Source organism: Carettochelys insculpta, chromosome 2 (genome assembly GCF_033958435.1).
Source record: "Carettochelys insculpta isolate YL-2023 chromosome 2, ASM3395843v1, whole genome shotgun sequence".
NCBI classification, from domain to species: domain Eukaryota; kingdom Metazoa; phylum Chordata; order Testudines; family Carettochelyidae; genus Carettochelys; species Carettochelys insculpta.
Genome location: NC_134138.1, coordinates 94,918,755 through 94,935,591, shown reverse-complemented (window position 1 = coordinate 94,935,591; position 16,837 = coordinate 94,918,755). Strand labels below are relative to the sequence as shown.

The window sequence follows — 16,837 nt, the reverse complement described above, 5'->3', positions numbered from 1 at the left end:
AGTTATTATTGTACCACGTGGTACAAAAATAAACAAATGAGAAGTGACTGAATAATTTCCTGGAAAAAAGGGATTCTTACTGCTTTTCAATGATATAAACCACTATGTATTTTTAAAACAGGGCTTGGCAGTTTAGCTGTAATCCACATTAATGGTAATTCTGTACCCATCAGCAGGAACAAGTGGATGAAGAAGTGTTCGTTCCTGAGCAATGAATGTGCTTTTATTTGCTTTATTAGTGAAATAAGGTTGCCAGTGCAACAGTCAGAAAAATGTCTGTAGGTGTTTAACTGCTTATGCACACTTGCCTCCTATTGCTCCAATTCACAGGTTTTACTGCGCTGCTAGAATTGCTGGGTAAATAGCATGCGACCTCAGAAGCAAGGAAAAATGTGCACAACTGCCACAAAAGTAACTCCCTGGTAACCAAAATATAAAGGAGCAAATGTTTCTCTTGATAGTGGACTGCAGAAAGAAGGTTTGCAACGGATGCAGCATTATATTACAGGTTAGTTGTGAAACTTTGACCCAGCTATTTTAACTGGTTTTATTGTTCCTTTTAAAAGGTAGCACACTTGCTTATATGGCATCACAAAGGTCCAGACTTTTCTCTTTGAGGCAAGAACTGTTATTTACTACTTCTACAATGCCTAGCACAGTGGGCTCCCTAATTGAGGCATTTATGTGCCACAGCAATATAAGTAAGAATAAAGTTGAAAACCCTCCGTTACCAAGTATTTTGCCACTTACAGAAGAGTCATTAACTCCAAAGATGTCTCGCACATCCCTGACAGTGTGTTTGTTCTTCTTCCTCATAGTCTGAGTGTAGGTGTTGTACCTTCTTTGTACTGCGGCAGCTTGCGTGCGGGTCAGTGTGGACAGCAGAGCTTGCCCATCCTCTTCTTCAGCCCCCGAAATCAAAGTAGACAGGCCCACATCTTGCAGCCATTCAGCTTCAAGTTCCCCCTCTGTGAAGGAGTGAAACCGTTAACATGCCTTGCACGTGGTAGGTAGACACATATCATAGCTGGTTTAGTGTGCCAGCTTTTACCTCAGGAAAACTCATTTTCCAATCGGTGTTAGGCCACATGAGAAACTGAAATGTCATTTTGTCAACATATTGCCAGTCTTGAAAACAATCCCCAGCTTGGCTGTCTGCACAGTGGGGTTATGTCCAGACAGCACCCTAACCTCGAAATAAGCTACGAAATTTGCACTACACAAATCGTGTAGCTTATTTTGAGTAGATTTTGAAATAGGCTATTTTGGCATGTCACGCTTTCTAAATGGCACCACATGCTGAAATAAAGCCCTGTTTCAAGGCATGCCTGTATTCCTCATGTGATGAGGGTTACGGGGATGCTGGAATAGGGTGCCCATTATCTCAAAAACTGCTTTGAGACAACAGGCGTGTTGCATAAATGCAGGCAGCTATTTCCAGATACCTTTGTATCCTGAAATAGCACCTGTTATATAAACAAAGCCTGGATTTTTAAAGGAAGAACAGCAGAAGAGTGATCACTCAAATCCACTGAGGAGTATTGTGAAGAAGACAGCATAGTTCCTGCCCATTATTCCCTAGAAAGTTCACTAAATGTCAGTCCTCATTAAAGAAGATCAGTGAAGCCCCTTACAGTCTCACAAATGTCCTGCACAGATGATGCCATTAGGCAAAGGAAGGCTAGCAGGTAATATCCTCCAGTTTCATGATATCCTTTAGAGATGGGGCGACCAATACTACATAGGGTGTTCCAGTTGAGACTACACCCTTAATTCACATACAGGCAACGTAAACAGACTTGTCAAAGAGGAAATGTATTAATTTTCTCTATCAAAGCAAAAGAACTATCCCATGAGCTCTCTACTAACATATTATTTTCTTAACAGCACACCTGCGTTTCCACATTTGCTCTAATTTCCTTCCTGGCATACCAGAACCTAGGCATATTGATCAACACAATTTACAGTATTTTGGTAATTAGATGCACAAAGAGATCATTAACTTCCTGGGGTTTATGTAAGACATTGTTCTTGTTGTTTATTTCGCTTACCTTTCCACAAGTCATGATGTGAACACATCTAACTCAATCGTGGTGTTATATGGCCAGGTGACCAATTTACTGACCCACTTCCAGTAACAGGTTGTTTCCACAGATAAGACTAATGACTGTTCCTTTGCCTCCTGCCTGAGTTTGTAGCTGATGATTCCCATGCTGTGCTCACTCCTTTTTGAGTCTCTATTTTCATCTGCATGCATTGCTGCCCCACCTACATTCTCTTCTGTTTCAGTTTCATGATTCAGTTCCACTGGGCTCTGAACCCGAAGTGTTTTTTGTAAACCAAAGCTTGGCTTTCCCAGTGCCCAGGAAAATATAGTAAAATTGGCGTGAGCATAGTCAAAAAGACATTCTGCCTAGATGTCACCAAAAGGTTAGTGGGATAGTTGTCCTCATCATTTGCCCAGTTGTGGCACTTGCAAACAATTACAAAGTAGGACTGACAAAACCAAAGGATGATCGAAGAGAAGTGAAACTATTTTTTAGAAGCAAATACTCTATAAAATGAATCAAAATAAGTTTATGCTGTAGGTAAAAGGGCTTAATTAAGCACTCGTAACCATCTTCATTTTTGCTTTTAAGTTATTTTCACAAAGAATAATCCACTTGTTTCTACTTAGAAATCAATGTCTAGATACCTTGAAAGGGAGCCAGAATCTTCACTGTACAACTCCCTACTTCCCTCAGAGAGTAATTGGAAGAGATGTTTCTTTTTAAGGATCATGACAATCTCCACGGTCATTTAGGCCATCTCAAATTTTCTTAAATTCTCACACTACTCATTATGAATTCAGCTTTGCTCAAGTGTCCCTTCTCAGCTCATGGTAAAGCCCTGAAACAAAACTATAGCAGTTTCCCCACCCCAGTTCTGAAAAATGCAAAGAACCTGCATTTTAGTTCCTTCAGTGCTTCCATGCACACAGTTTCCAATTCCATGGCACACAGAATACCTATCATTTTATTGACAACAGTGTGTGGGGACTCCCTGTACCACTAGTGAGGCTACTGCTCAGCCCCCCCTGCTGTCACTAATATGTTCATCACTTGACATACTTCTTCAGCCCTGTAGCTCTCAAAATGGACTCTCTTGCTCTGGAGAACAACAAGAAGTCTTGTGGCACCTTATAGACTAACAGATATTTTGGAGCATAAGCTTTCATGGGCAAAGACCTGCTTCATGAGATGCATGAATGAGGGTGTGTGGTTTCAGAGGGGTATTTAAAGAGTGGGGTCCCAGTAAGAGGGAGGGCCAGAACTGACACTCTTTAAATACCCCTCTGAAACCCCCACCCATGCATCTGATGAAGCGGGTCTTTGCCCACGAAAGCTTATGCTCCACAATGGCTACGTCTACACGTGAAGCCAACATTGAAATAGCTTATTTCGATGTAGCAACATCGAAATAGGCTATTTTGATGAGTAACGTCTACACGTCCTCCAGGGCTGGCAACGTCGATGTTCAACTTCGACATTGCGCAGCACCACATCGAAATAGGCGCTGCGAGGGAACGTCTACATGCCAAAGTAGCACACATCGAAATAAGGGTGCCAGGCACAGCTGCAGACAAGGTCACAGGGCGGACTCAACAGCAAGCCGCTCCCTTAAAGGGCCCCTCCCAGACACAGTTGCACTAAACAACACAAGATACACAGAGCCTACAACTGGTTGCAGACCCTGTGCCTGCAGCATGGATCCCCAGCTGACGCAGCAGCAGCCAGAAGCCCTGGGCTAAGGGCTGCTGCCCACGGTGACCATAGAGCCCCGCAGGGGCTGGAGAGAGAGCATCTCTCAACCCTTCAGCTGATGGCCGCCATGGCGGACCCCGCTATTTTGAAGTTGCGGGATGCGCAACGACTACACGGTCCCTACTTCGATGTTGAACATCGAAGTAGGGCGCTATTCCTATCCCCTCATGGGGTTAGCGACTTCGACGTCTCGCCGCCTAACGTCGAAGTTAACTTCGAAATAGCGCCCGGCGCGTGTAGCCGTGACGGGTGCTATTTCGAAATTAGTGCCGCTACTTCGAAGTAGCATGCACGTGTAGACACGGCTAATATCTGTCAGTCTATAAGGTGCCACAAGACCTCTTGTTGTTCTTGAAGCTACAGACTAACCTGGCTACCTCTCTGATACTTGACTCTTGCTCTTGGTTACTAATATCAACGGTACAAAAGTTCTCTGATCTTTCTGAAAGCACATGATCATGAGAGAAGGATTATTCTCCTCAAAAGATCTGTTTTTCTTCCCCTCCCATTTCCCTCAAAGACACGTACAAATATTTTTATTCTTTCTAATGGATTTTCACTTTTGTTTTCTTGTGTTTTAATCTTTCATGCTGCTATTATCTAAATTTAATTGATTATAACTGAATATTTCAAGGACTTTGGGGCCAATAACAAATATTTTCCTAATGCTCAGTAATTAGAATGAGGATTTCCTCACTGAACATGTTTCTGAAAGCAACAATATTCAGGACATATAGAAGTATGTGCAGTGTAGAAATATATTGGATTTTACCCCACAGTACCATTTTTAATTGCAAGCAGAGGAGACAAAAATCAACGAGACCAGAACATAATCAGGCTAATGATATACCTGTGAATGCAAAGTAATTTGTAAAGTTGTGAATGTTTCAGTTAAGAGCAGCGTATGATGATGTTTCTGAGGATGAGGATAATTGGAAACAGTTCAGATGTTGCCTAGACTTCACAAAGATTCAGGTGCTTAAATAGTGCAATTAAATTACATTGAACATAGCAGTAAGCCAGTAACATCAAAATTCTCAATAAAAGTTGAATTGAAAGAACACAGTACAGTGCTTTCAAAATATGACCTTAGATGTTATGTCAGCTCAAGCCTCTGATAGTGTAACACCGTTTGCTTTTGGATTGTTAACAGACTTGTGTTTTAGCAACAGACATAAAATATCAAACACTCTCTAGCTCAAATTTTCTTTTTCAAATATATTAGGTAAAAGACCAGCATAATTTATTTTTGAGACGGCATAGCAAAGTGGTAGCATATTAAGTCTGGCCCATATTAGTGATGGGTGAATTTCAAGAAGCTTTCAAGTCTGGATAAGGTGAGTATCCAAAAATACAAACCCAAGCAATCTCTCTTTAGTTGATATATTGCTTTGGAAGGCTCATAAAACAGGTCCTCACAATGATACATCCAAATTATATCCATATTTTAAAAAGAGTAAATAAATTCCCTTTTCTGGATGTGGCACAACTTCTTCATGTTGGAGGGAACAAAGAAGAGAAGATGCATGAGAAATTAAAAGACAACAAAAAATTAATTGGACTTCTCTTCCTCAGATAGATTCAGTTTTGGTTTCTTTCATGTTTGGGATGATTTGTTTAAATTCCTCTCTTTGCAGCACAATTTCACTTATCTCCTATTTCTTATTGAAACATGGGTAAGATCAATTCAGAAAATTCTGCTCCAGAAATAAAAGTGCCAAATACCCGAAAACACAAAATTGAGTAAATCCTTTTACTGAAAACATACTTTGTTTTGACTATGAAATTCAGAAAGGGAGCTAGCCCTGGACAAGGTATCATTTTGGCACATTTGTGATTCTTGATTAATACTATGGTTGGCGAACCCCATCTGAACCCCGCATCTGATCTGAATTCCTCTGATATTAAAGGAGATCAGAGTTTTAATCCACATTTTGAGACTCAAGCCCACCTGGTCTTTAATAGCATCCATGTTGGGAATTTGGAGGAGCAGAGATCAGGGCATCAGTGAAAGAATTTGGTCACAGTAAAATATGGGGGGACACGTCTGGAATTTGAATGCTCACCATCAGCTGGCTTGACTTCTAATAGTGTTTGTTCTTCTTGTCCTTGTTCACTGTTTTCTTTGATACTTTCTACTTCACACCAGAAATCCTCCATCGAGGTGCTATCCACGGAAGCTTGGGAACTGGAACGGCTGAACATGGAAGGATGTAAGGACTCATTGGAAAGCATCCTGTTAATTCTTCGGCACTGAGGGAGGGATTTTCTGGAAGGAGATAATGATTAAAAATGGAAACACTGTATCACTGACGTTGTTCGGATATTCTATCTTCTTACCCAGAGATGGAACTTACAGCCAATACAACAACTCACTCCGTTATGAGGTTGGCAGTGGACATAATGGTGCAAATGAAGGGCAGAATGTAGGCAGTCTTCACTGTGAATTTTCTCATTTGGCGCTTTCAGTCACAATCTTAGGATTTTCTTTGTCATCCTTCATAAAATATTTTTTAAAATTGCCAAGTGCTTCTGATTAGCAGTGGAGTGGGCACCTCTTCCCAGCTCTGTCACTGCTCTACTGCGTGACCCTGAGCAAGTTAACTTTACTTCTTTGGGCTTCAATTTCCCCTTCCAGTTTTACTCTGTCTAGTTTATTTTGCTCCACAATTCATCCAGGCAGAGACTGTTTTACATGTACCATATGGCTACTATATGCGCGAGTGCCTGCCCTGAGCTGGGCCTTTTTGTGTGTGACAGTAAGACACATAATCATTAATACTAACTGTATAGTGGGATTTGGAAAGAGGGTCCCAATGGCAGGGAAAAAGTGTCCCAGGAAATGGAGAAAAAGGTTCCACCACAGGGCCATCTCCTCACCACTTGAATTAACAGAGGTACAGTTTCTCTTCCATTTAGTGGGTCATCATGCTGCCAACAGCCCCTTATTTAAACCCCACAGACATCTCACTTACTTCATCAAAAAAAGTATTTACCTTTTCAGACTTTCCTCTCCCATCACTGGTTTCGTGAGGGGTTTATAAACAAAATGAATTAATGCCAAAGAATTCATTTATTCTTTCCCACTGGTAGTTGTTCTGAGCTGAGGTGCTGGCTGTTTGTCTGAGAATGCTGAAGCACTCTCTGATCATTTGGGTGGTCTAAGCCGATTAGCGCTGTGGCCCAGAGCTGAACCCAAGGCTAGTGATCAACAGTGGAAACAACGGAACAACAAATTCCAGCTGTGGACATTATCAGTTGTTACACAAGGCAAAGCAGAGCTGCTGTCCCATGTCTCCCTTTGATTATGGGATGCACATTACAAATGGTATATTTGCCAAACATGACTGTTTGCCACCAGCCGGATGATAAGGAAGGATTTTCAGCTTTTAAATGAGTGAAGAAAACACTTCCAAAAGGCAGAACAAAAGTTATGATTTGGGGAAATGCTCTTTTGGAAAAGCAAAATTGTAGCCAGTGTTTCCATATATGTTCTCATGAACTGCAAGTAGGTTAGACACGCAGAGTGGCCATTATTGGTTTAATTGGGGTAAGGCACAACCAAGAAATACAAGGGGAATTCATGACATCAAAGTGGTTAAAGCTATTTGAGTGATTTCCATGGAGTATGCCCATTGGAGAGCCCAGAGCATCTCTATTGGTTTCAGTTCACAAAGCCTCGGATGACTGAGTCACCAGTGAAATCATTATACGGCTCTATGTGGAAACTGCTATCCCTGTTATTTCCCAATTCACACTCTCCTCCCCTGCTCCAATGCATCAGCAAGAACTATATAATTACAGTCTTCCAAAACCATGTGGCAATAGCTCACAGAGGACCCTAATAATGTTATTTATTAAAATAAAACACACCATAGCCAATCCAAGTAAACTCAGCTCTTTAACTCTGGAAAAGGATGAAGTGTTTGCTTGACAAATGGCTGCAGTTAGTATTGTGTCTGGTCTAATGTTCTATCTAAAAGTTAGTACAGAACATAAATCAGAAAAAAGATGCACTTCTGTGGTATCTAGACAAGGACTGGTGCCTGTTGTACTTTGTACTGCAGACAGATGGGCAAATTGGGCTTCAAAGAGCTTATAGAGTTGTTCTCAGTCAGGTGCTGTAATGTTCAAGGTAGGAAGCTGCGACTGCTTTATTCTACCCACTCTTAAACAGGAGAGGGTTTCAAGCTGAATGAGGGGACAGGTCACATTATACAAAAGAACAAGTACTCTAAGCAGATCAGGTAGACAAACAATTGCAATTTGGGTTAGGGCAAACAATTACTGTTTCCATTTTACAGATGGACAACTGAGGCTTGGGTGGTTTAAGTGACTTGCCCATGGTTACAAAAGAAGTCTGTAGCAGAGCCAGGAACTAAACCCAGACCCTAAAAATCCCAGTCTAGCATTTTTCATTACACAGTATCTTTCCCATCTCTGTAATTCAGATGCAAGTGAAGTTTTGGTTTAAAAAGAGCTTCTCCATGACACCAGTTCAAAGAACAGTATCTTTGTTATAAAACTTAGTCAAAAATCAAGCACATATCTCAGGCCAGAATTCATTAAGAGCAGTCATTTCAAAGAATGCTCCTTTCATTCTTGCAATCCAATCCTTGTTGAAGGGGCAGCAGAACATGTTCCCAGATAACAGAGCTGGCTTGGATTGGATTGACTTTTAGTCATTGTCAGGGAATTCAAACATTTCCTGCTTTCCCAGTGTGTGGAATACTGACCATGACCCTTGCGCTTCTTGAGCATCACACCAGTCTGATCTCTGGTCTCTAACGCCTTTAATGCTCAGCTAATTCAAACTGAGGCCTTACATCCCCATATTAGGAAAAAACAGGGTTGGTGGTTTCAACAGCAAATAATCTGACATTTTGTAACATTGCCATGCAAAAAAATAAATGCAAACCAGATGAGTAACATGGCAACGTCTAATCTGACAATCAACGTTGATCAATTATATCTAATATTGCAGAGTAAATGACATATATTCTTAACAAAATTAAAAGTAAGGAACAAATTTTGAAAATCAGAACAGTTTCTTGGGAGTTGCATATTTGAGGCTCTCTCTCTCATCTCAGATTAAATCATGCTGTGTAAGATTCACATCGCAAGAAAGGTTAGGCAGTGACACACTGGTAAATAACTGAAGCTTGCTTCCAGGTGGTCTGGTCCTCATATTATTTTGATGCTTAACTATTAAAAGCAAATGTATTCAAGTAGACCTCTAGCTGCCATACTGATGCATACACCTGGCCCTTTGGCCCTGGAGGAAAAGTTTTTGCCTGTAAATGATAGCAGTGCTTGTCTACATTTACTTTTTAGCACATGTTCTTCAAACCAGTTTCACTAAAAAAAATATCCCAGGAGAAGCAAAACAAGTCTATATTGTTCATCACTTTTAATTCATGCTTGAAAGACACTGACTGAGCACTGACTTGGGACAGTAACAGAGAGGAAGCCGTGCTAGTCTATACACTATCAAAACAAAAAGCAGTCAAGTAGCACTTTAAAGACTAGCAAAATGGTGTATTAGGTGAGCTTTCGTGGGACAGACCCACTTCTTCAGACCATAGCCAGACCAGAACAGACTCAATATTTAAGGCACAGAGAACCAAAAACAGTAAGCAAGGACAGCGTGTGTGAGTGCTATTCCAAAAGGAACAGCTCATTCCCAACGTCCAGCCACTTGCTTTATTCAAAGACAGGGTTCTTACTTTTCTTTGTGGCTATTAGATAACTACTCTACTGAGCTGATCCTATTGCTTACACCTGAAAAAAAGTAACAATATAGGAGTAGCAGTAGCAAAGTTCAAGCCTCATTTGTCTTGGTTACCCTCTTGCGTAGGCATGAGGTGATCAGATAACAGTCTGACCAAAAATTAAGCAGAGAAGCTTATTACCTGACCTTCTGGAAAGAAGTAAAGACAGCGCAGAAAATGATGGGAGAGAGAAGTGACAGTTACATATCAATCAAATTCTGCAGTGACGTGACTAAAATGGATGAGATAGTTTTCAAGGTTGGGATTTATAGAACTTGCAAAAAAGGCACCAAAGAAGGTAAAGAGAGGTACAGTGAAAGAAATGGCTATCACTCATCACTGATTACAGAAGAAAGAGTTAATTGCCAGTAATGAGAATTACATTATTATGGCAAAAGGCAATTGGAAAAGGAAGAGTAAATGTTCTCTTGCTATGCTAAATGCTAAATTACTGTAGCATCAGGCATTCTTGTTGCATACAGTATTCAGTGTTGTGTCTGACTAGCTAGATTATCTACTGCGTGTTAGCAAGACTTCAGCAGTATAAAAAGTGCTGTAAGAGAACATTTAATCCGGCCCCAAACCTCTGACTTTCTGACAAATGTACAAAAAAGCACCTCTGCCCCCTCTCCCTTTCTAACTGCCTGGTTAGTGGGCACTTAAGAGCTATATGAGATTGTTCCCTGTAAATTGCAAACCAGCTTCATTATAAAATGTTAGAAAATGGACATTTCTTTACTAGTTTCATTTGAAATCTATTTTAAGAGACAGATTTTTTTTCAAGAGAACACACGCAACTGATGCAAGATGTCTCTCAGATAAACAGTGTGAAGCAATAAGTTGGCCAAAATTGGTATTATTATGCCTTTTGACCCAAATATTTGAGGCCTTGCAGGCTGTTTCCATGGGAGGACAAATGGATGGGTCTACTATTTATTTGATGTAATCCTGTTTATTTACTAAGAATAAACACAAAGTCTTATTTTCTGGAGCACAAAAGTAACTAAGCAAAAAAAGGCAGGGTTTTCGGCCATCATTCCAAGCCTCTTTCCGGTTAGCATTCTGCCTATAAACTTCTACTTGTCTTTCTCTGTTCCTGGTTGCCCCAGAGAGCTTCTGCTCACAGACTGATATACTTCCATCAGACAGTAACTAGTGAAACTTCTCTGCCCACATAGCTCTGTTTTTGAGGAGCCTTTCAGGTGGCCTGTGCTATGTGTTGGTGACTTGTATTGTTCCAGGAGTCTTTACTTCAAAAAAGGAGCTTCTTTGGTTCTTACATTTATCCTGACGTAAGGCGATCCATTGTGCCCACTAACCTCAATGAACCCAAATGCCTTTTGTAACATTACCATGTACCTGACAATACCACACAAGAGTGCACAACAAACATGACAAGAACATTGCTAATATTGGATTTTCTACCATCAATTTTCACAAAGGGCCCAGTCTCAAGACCCTACAGAACCAGGTCCCTGAATCCCATTCACAGCTTTCTTCAGCAAAGTTCTACAGGTTGAACCTCTCTCATCCAGACGGACCCTTGGGACCTGACTGATGCCAAACAAGAGAATTTGCCAAACCATGGGAGGTCAATATTGTCTAGCAGCATTGCCAACACGTCCACTGCTTACTGGGCTCTGAGAAGACACGTAGGGGTGAATTAGAGCAAAATAACAGCACAGAACACTGAGAGCCAGGACTGGTGGCTGTAAAACTTTACGGGACCATGGGAAACTTGGCCATAGCCATGATAAGTGGTCACCCAGCTAACTAAAATCATGGATGTTGTCAGATGAGAGTGCCAGACTAGAGAGGTTCAGCCCATATTGCTAAATAATCTGGGACCCTGGCATGACTTGATTAGTTTATTATAAAATACACAGTATGTCAGTGCTGCTCTTTTACTAGTGAGCTATGAAATATTAGCGTGAAACATCAGTTAGTAAGAATTAGTGAGGTTCTGCGATAATGTTTGTGTCCAAATATTACCTGCCACCAGTTAACTAAAAAAGATTGCTTTGTAACTCTAACTAGATTTTATATGACATGTTCAGAAAGAGGAGCTGATATTGCTAATATATTAATATGGAATACAGTGTACCTGGCCTGTGCTCTAATAATAAAGAATAGTTATGAATCTGCCTATGTTAATGAGCACTCAATGTCAAAGCCAGTCACAAGAAGAGTCTTTGAACCTTGAGTGTAAAGACTATTCCTTCTAAATGCTTCAGGGGTGGATAATGACCTAAAATGATAAGGAGGGACAGGAAGGAGGAGGCATATAACCCCCACTCTGACTTACACACTCATTCTTACAAAACCCATGAGGAGCAAACCAGGAGTAGCATATAACACTCATTGAATGTTCCAGAAAGCATTCTATTCCTCCTCACACCCAACACAAAGCTGTCCCTTAGAGGTAAACCTGAATTCTAAATGATTCAGAATAACACATCTGTGTATCACCAATAATATAAGTTCATACTGGCAGTCTGGCTTTTTCTTTTTTGTTTGGTATGGCTGGAAAAGGATCCTTTCTACAAACACACTAAAAAGCATCTTTACTTTGAAGAATTAGTATTTCAAAGCCAAGTGTGCTAGTTTAAAGATTTTATGAACTGTAGAAAGGAATAAGTTTTAGGCTTAAATTTAAAGGGGTATAGCTACAATAACAATCATCATATTCAATGAACCCTCCCACATTAAATATCCTCAACAGTTTCCAAGACTATAAATACAAGGGAAGTAAATTCTGATGGCCCCTTGATGTTTGCAGAAGGCAGTTTTCACTGTAAATTGTGCCTTACAAGCATTGGTTTATTAGGTCTCTCTAGAACTTCTATGTGAAGAAGATAACTTTCAAATGGAATATGAATAAACATAAAGGCTACGTCTACACTAGCACATTACGTCGAAGTAGCCTATTTCGACGTAAGAACATTGAAATAGACTACTTGGATGCGTATCATCTACACATCCTCCAGGGCTGGTGCCATCGATGTTCAACGTCAAAGTAGTGACAGAGAACATCGAAAGGAGCCGCCCCGGCAGGAAATGCAGAACACCCACACACACAAGCGCTTCCCATTGAAATAAGGGGCCAGCAAATCCACAAGCCGCTCCCTTAAAGGGCCCCGTCCCAGACACACTCGCCCTGCACAACACGAGATCCACAGAGGCGACAACCGGTTGCAGACCCCGTGCATGCAGCATGGACCCCAAGCTGCAGCAGCAGCAGCAGCCAGAAACCCTGGGCTAAGGACTGCTGCATGTGGCGACCACAGAGCCCTGCAGGGGCTGGACAGAGCGTCTCTCAACCCCTCAGCTGATGGCTGCCATGGAGGACTCCACTATTTCGACATAGCGGGATGCGGATCGTCTACACATGCTCTACTTTGACGTTGAACATCGAAGTAGGACGCTATTCCCATCTTCGGATAGGAATAGCGATTTCGACGTCTCGCTGCCTAACATCGATTTCAACATCGAAATAGCTCACGGCACGTGTAGCCGTGACGCGTACTATTTTGACCTCGTGCCAGCTACTTCAAAGTAGCCAGCTAGTGTAGATGCACCCAAAGTGACTTGCCCAAGGTTGTATAGTGAACGTGTGATGGAGGAAAAAAATGGAATACAGAAGCCTCCACTCCCAATCTTCACATTAGACAATACTCCCTTCCCATGTTTGCTTATTATAGTCTCATTAATGCATTGTGCAAATGGTAAGGAGGGTAAGGTGACTACACCAACACCACACTTTTTTGCACAGATAAGACCCAATCTTATCTCTAAATAGTAAAATCCATCTATTCGTTCTTGAATATTGGTGACATCACAGCAGAATTTTCTGAAGCCCTCACTATACACTACTTGCTTTGAATGATCAGCAGCTGACCTTCTAGTGATCTGCCGACACTAGCTATTCATCTTCTCACTGGTGATAGCCCGCCACCATTCCTTTTGTTGTAACCTTCTCGAGGCTATTTCCTGATGTGACAAAAGTACGTCGGTTTGTACCTGTTGATATTCTCTAATAACATTTCTAACACAAGCTCTCATCTTCTTTTCTGCCCAGGAGATATGTGATAATCTTTTCCAGCATTACATCTCAAAGACTTCATTTTTCTTGCTCGCAGCATTTATTTCTCATGATTCACAGCCATAAATTGCTATGGAAAATTTAAGTTTTTTCACCAATCAAATTTTGAGATGCCACAATTTTTCCAAACTTTCATAAAGAAAGCCATGGCTGAGCAAATCGTTCTTAACCTTCTTCCGATTTCTTTGAAACTGCCTCCTTGGTTGGATATTTATGATTCCAGACAATTGAATTCATCGGCTTGACTGTTAATTGGAATGTCCACATGTATTTTGATTTTGTACATATTTGTTCTGCATAGACTTTGTTCTTGCCTCATCAAGGATATTGCATATTCCTCACTAAGGCTACGTCTACACGTGAAGCCAACATCGAAATAGCTTATTTCGATGTAGCAACATCGAAATAGGCTATTTCGATGAATAACGTCTACACGTCCTCCAGGGCTGGCAACGTCGACGTTCAACTTCGACGTTGCGCGGCACCACATCGAAATAGGCGCTGCGAGGGAACGTCTACACGCCAAAGTAGCACACATCGAAATAAGGGTGCTAGGCACAGCTGCAGACAAGGTCACAGGGCGGACTCAACAGCAAGCCGCTCCCTTAAAGGGCCCCTCCCAGACACAGTTGCACTAAACAACACAAGATACACAGAGCCGACAACTGGTTGCAGACCCTGTGCCTGCAGCATGGATCCCCAGCTGCCGAAGCAGCAGCCAGAAGCCCTGGGCTAAGGGCTGCTGCCCACGGTGACCATAGAGCCCCGCAGGGGCTGGAGAGAGAGCATCTCTCAACCCCCCAGCTGATGGCCGCCATGGAGGACCCAGCAATTTCGACGTTGCGGGACGCAGATCGTCTACACAGTCCCTACTTCGACGTTGAACGTCGAAGTAGGGCGCTATTCCGATCCCCTCATGAGGTTAGTGACTTCGACGTCTCGCTGCCTAACGTCGAAGTTAACTTCGAAATAGCGCCCGACGCGTGTAGCCGCGACGGGCGCTATTTCGAAGTTAGTGCCGCTACTTCGAAGTAGCGTGCACGTGTAGACATAGCTTAAATGTTTTAACAGATTCCAGTATTCCTTGTATTGCATTAGTGGCTGTAGCAAAGAGCTTCCTGTCATCAGCGTATCTGAGGTTAAGAGGTATGCATCAGTGAAAATCTCAGCCCCATTTGCTTTGACAAAACCTTTCAAGGTTTGTCTAATAAAAATTCTGAATACGTGTTGAAAAGGTTTGGGAATAAACTTTTGTCGAACACCGAGCCCATTGGGAAATCACTTGCTGTCATCTGAAGCTGTTGGCACCATATAACCTATTGTTAACAGTAGAGACTTACTTTTACTGAGTTTAACAGGATGCTTGACAATCCTCCCCACACATCTGCCCCAATGCCCCAGGGCAACTGCCCCCCCGTGCCCTCCTCTTCCCCCCATTGGAGGGCCTATCCTGCTCTGTTGTACTCACAGTCTGCCATATATTTCATGTTATATCTGATGATGGCCTAGCACATGTTGTTCATTTCAGGAACACTTTCATTGCAGATCTGCCAGAACTCAAAGAAAGTACCAAGGTGACATTTCTAGAAGTAAGTACTGCATTTGACCTAAGGCTTAAGAATGTCAAGTGGTTTCCAAAAAAGTGGGATGAGGTATGGAGCATTCAGTCAGAAGTCTTAATAAAGTAACACTCTAGCATGGAAACCATAGAACTCAAACCACCAAAAAGAGAAAATCAACCTTTGGTTGAGGACCTCTGACTCAGCTAATGAAAATGAATGTGTATCTGTCTGCTCTGCTTTCGATAGCTATGGAACAGAACTGGTCATCACCATGGATGCATGTCCCAATGTTGGCTGAAGCACAAAGGGACATACGATTCTTTAGCATGACTGGCATGTAACTATCTTGCCACTCCAGCTACAACAATGACATATGACCAACTGTTCTTACTTTTGGGGCAAAAAGGTAAACAAGAAGCAGGCAGCACTCATCAACAAATGTAAACAAATTAGTTTGTCTAAGCAATTGGCTGAACAAGAAGTAGAACTAAGTGGACTTGTAGACTCTATGGCCATTTCTACACATGCCGGAGAAAGTGGCATGCTAATAAATGGTCCAAATATGCTAATGAAGCATGGATGTAAATTACCAGTGCCTCATTAGCATAAGATCACATGATTTCTTCTGGACTCCAAAATGGCATGTATAAGCATGGCCTCCCATGGGGGGTCTTCTGGAAGGAAGTCCTTCTTCTGAAGGTCCCTTCTTCCTGAAAGTTTTCAGAATGAAGGGGCCTTTGGAAGGAGGACTTCCTTCCAGAAGACCCACCCCCCCCAGGGACCGCGCTTCTACACGCTGTTTTGGAGTCCAGAAGAGCATCTTCTGGACTCCAAATCATGTGACCTTATGCTAATCAGGTGCCAGGAATTTACATCCATGCCTCATTAGCATATTTTGGAGTAAGTGGCATGTGTAGAAACGGCCTATGGGTTTACATTCTTTTATTTTTGAATGCAATTTTTTTGCATATAATTCTATAGTAGTATGTTCATCTTTCCTGATAAACAGACTGCAGTAAAGTACTTGTATTAGGTATAGTGAAAAATACTACTTCTTTTATTTTTTACGGGGCAAATATTGGTAATACAAATAAATATAAAGTGAGCACTGTACCTTGTGCATTTTGTGTTGTAACTGAAATCTATACATTTGGAAATGTAGAGAACATCCAAAATACTTAAATAAATGTTAATAATCCAATTCATCATGCTGAGTTTTTAAAATGCATGATTGTTCATGATTAATTTTTTGGTCACAGCATTAGTGGCAATTAATTTTTAATCACGTGATAGCCCTAGTAAGAAGTCTGAGTACTCTGACTAGACCTATTGTCAAGTTATTGCCCTTGTAATCCTTAGGTTTTGCATATTTTGCCTTTGTGTATTCCCCTAAATGTGAAAGCTCTTCACAGCTGATGTCTGTAATGGAAATGAACTCCCTAGAGCAGGTGGGCAAAATGTCTAGCCATAGTGCCCATGGATTTCAGTACAATTGGTCCCACATGAGATAACAGCTATCAGTGAACCTTCCGGAAAGGCAGTGTATTAGTCACGCATTTCACCCTAGAATTGGGAGACAGCAAATCTAAGGTAGGCAAA

The 16,837-nt window shown here is 41.6% G+C and overlaps 1 protein-coding gene across 5 annotated transcripts in view; it reads right to left on the bottom strand.

Annotated features, from left to right (window-relative positions):
- Window positions 1-16,837, bottom strand: part of ARHGAP28 (Rho GTPase activating protein 28) — a 111,944-nt gene that overhangs the window by 44,429 nt on the left and 50,678 nt on the right. For 3 of the 5 annotated variants that reach the window (XR_012644459.1, XM_074987413.1, XM_074987415.1), the window contains exons 2-3: window positions 5,870-6,072; window positions 751-968 (exon numbers count right to left, since the gene is read on the bottom strand). Coding sequence is in view for 3 of the 5 variants with exons in the window: in XM_074987413.1 (XP_074843514.1) it covers window positions 751-968; window positions 5,870-6,072 (421 nt within the window). In the remaining 2 variants the exon portion in view is untranslated. Of the gene's footprint in view, window positions 1-750; window positions 969-5,869; window positions 6,073-6,799; window positions 6,904-16,837 lie in introns of those variants that run through there. The other 2 variants (XM_074987414.1, XM_074987416.1) reach the window with 2 other exon arrangements.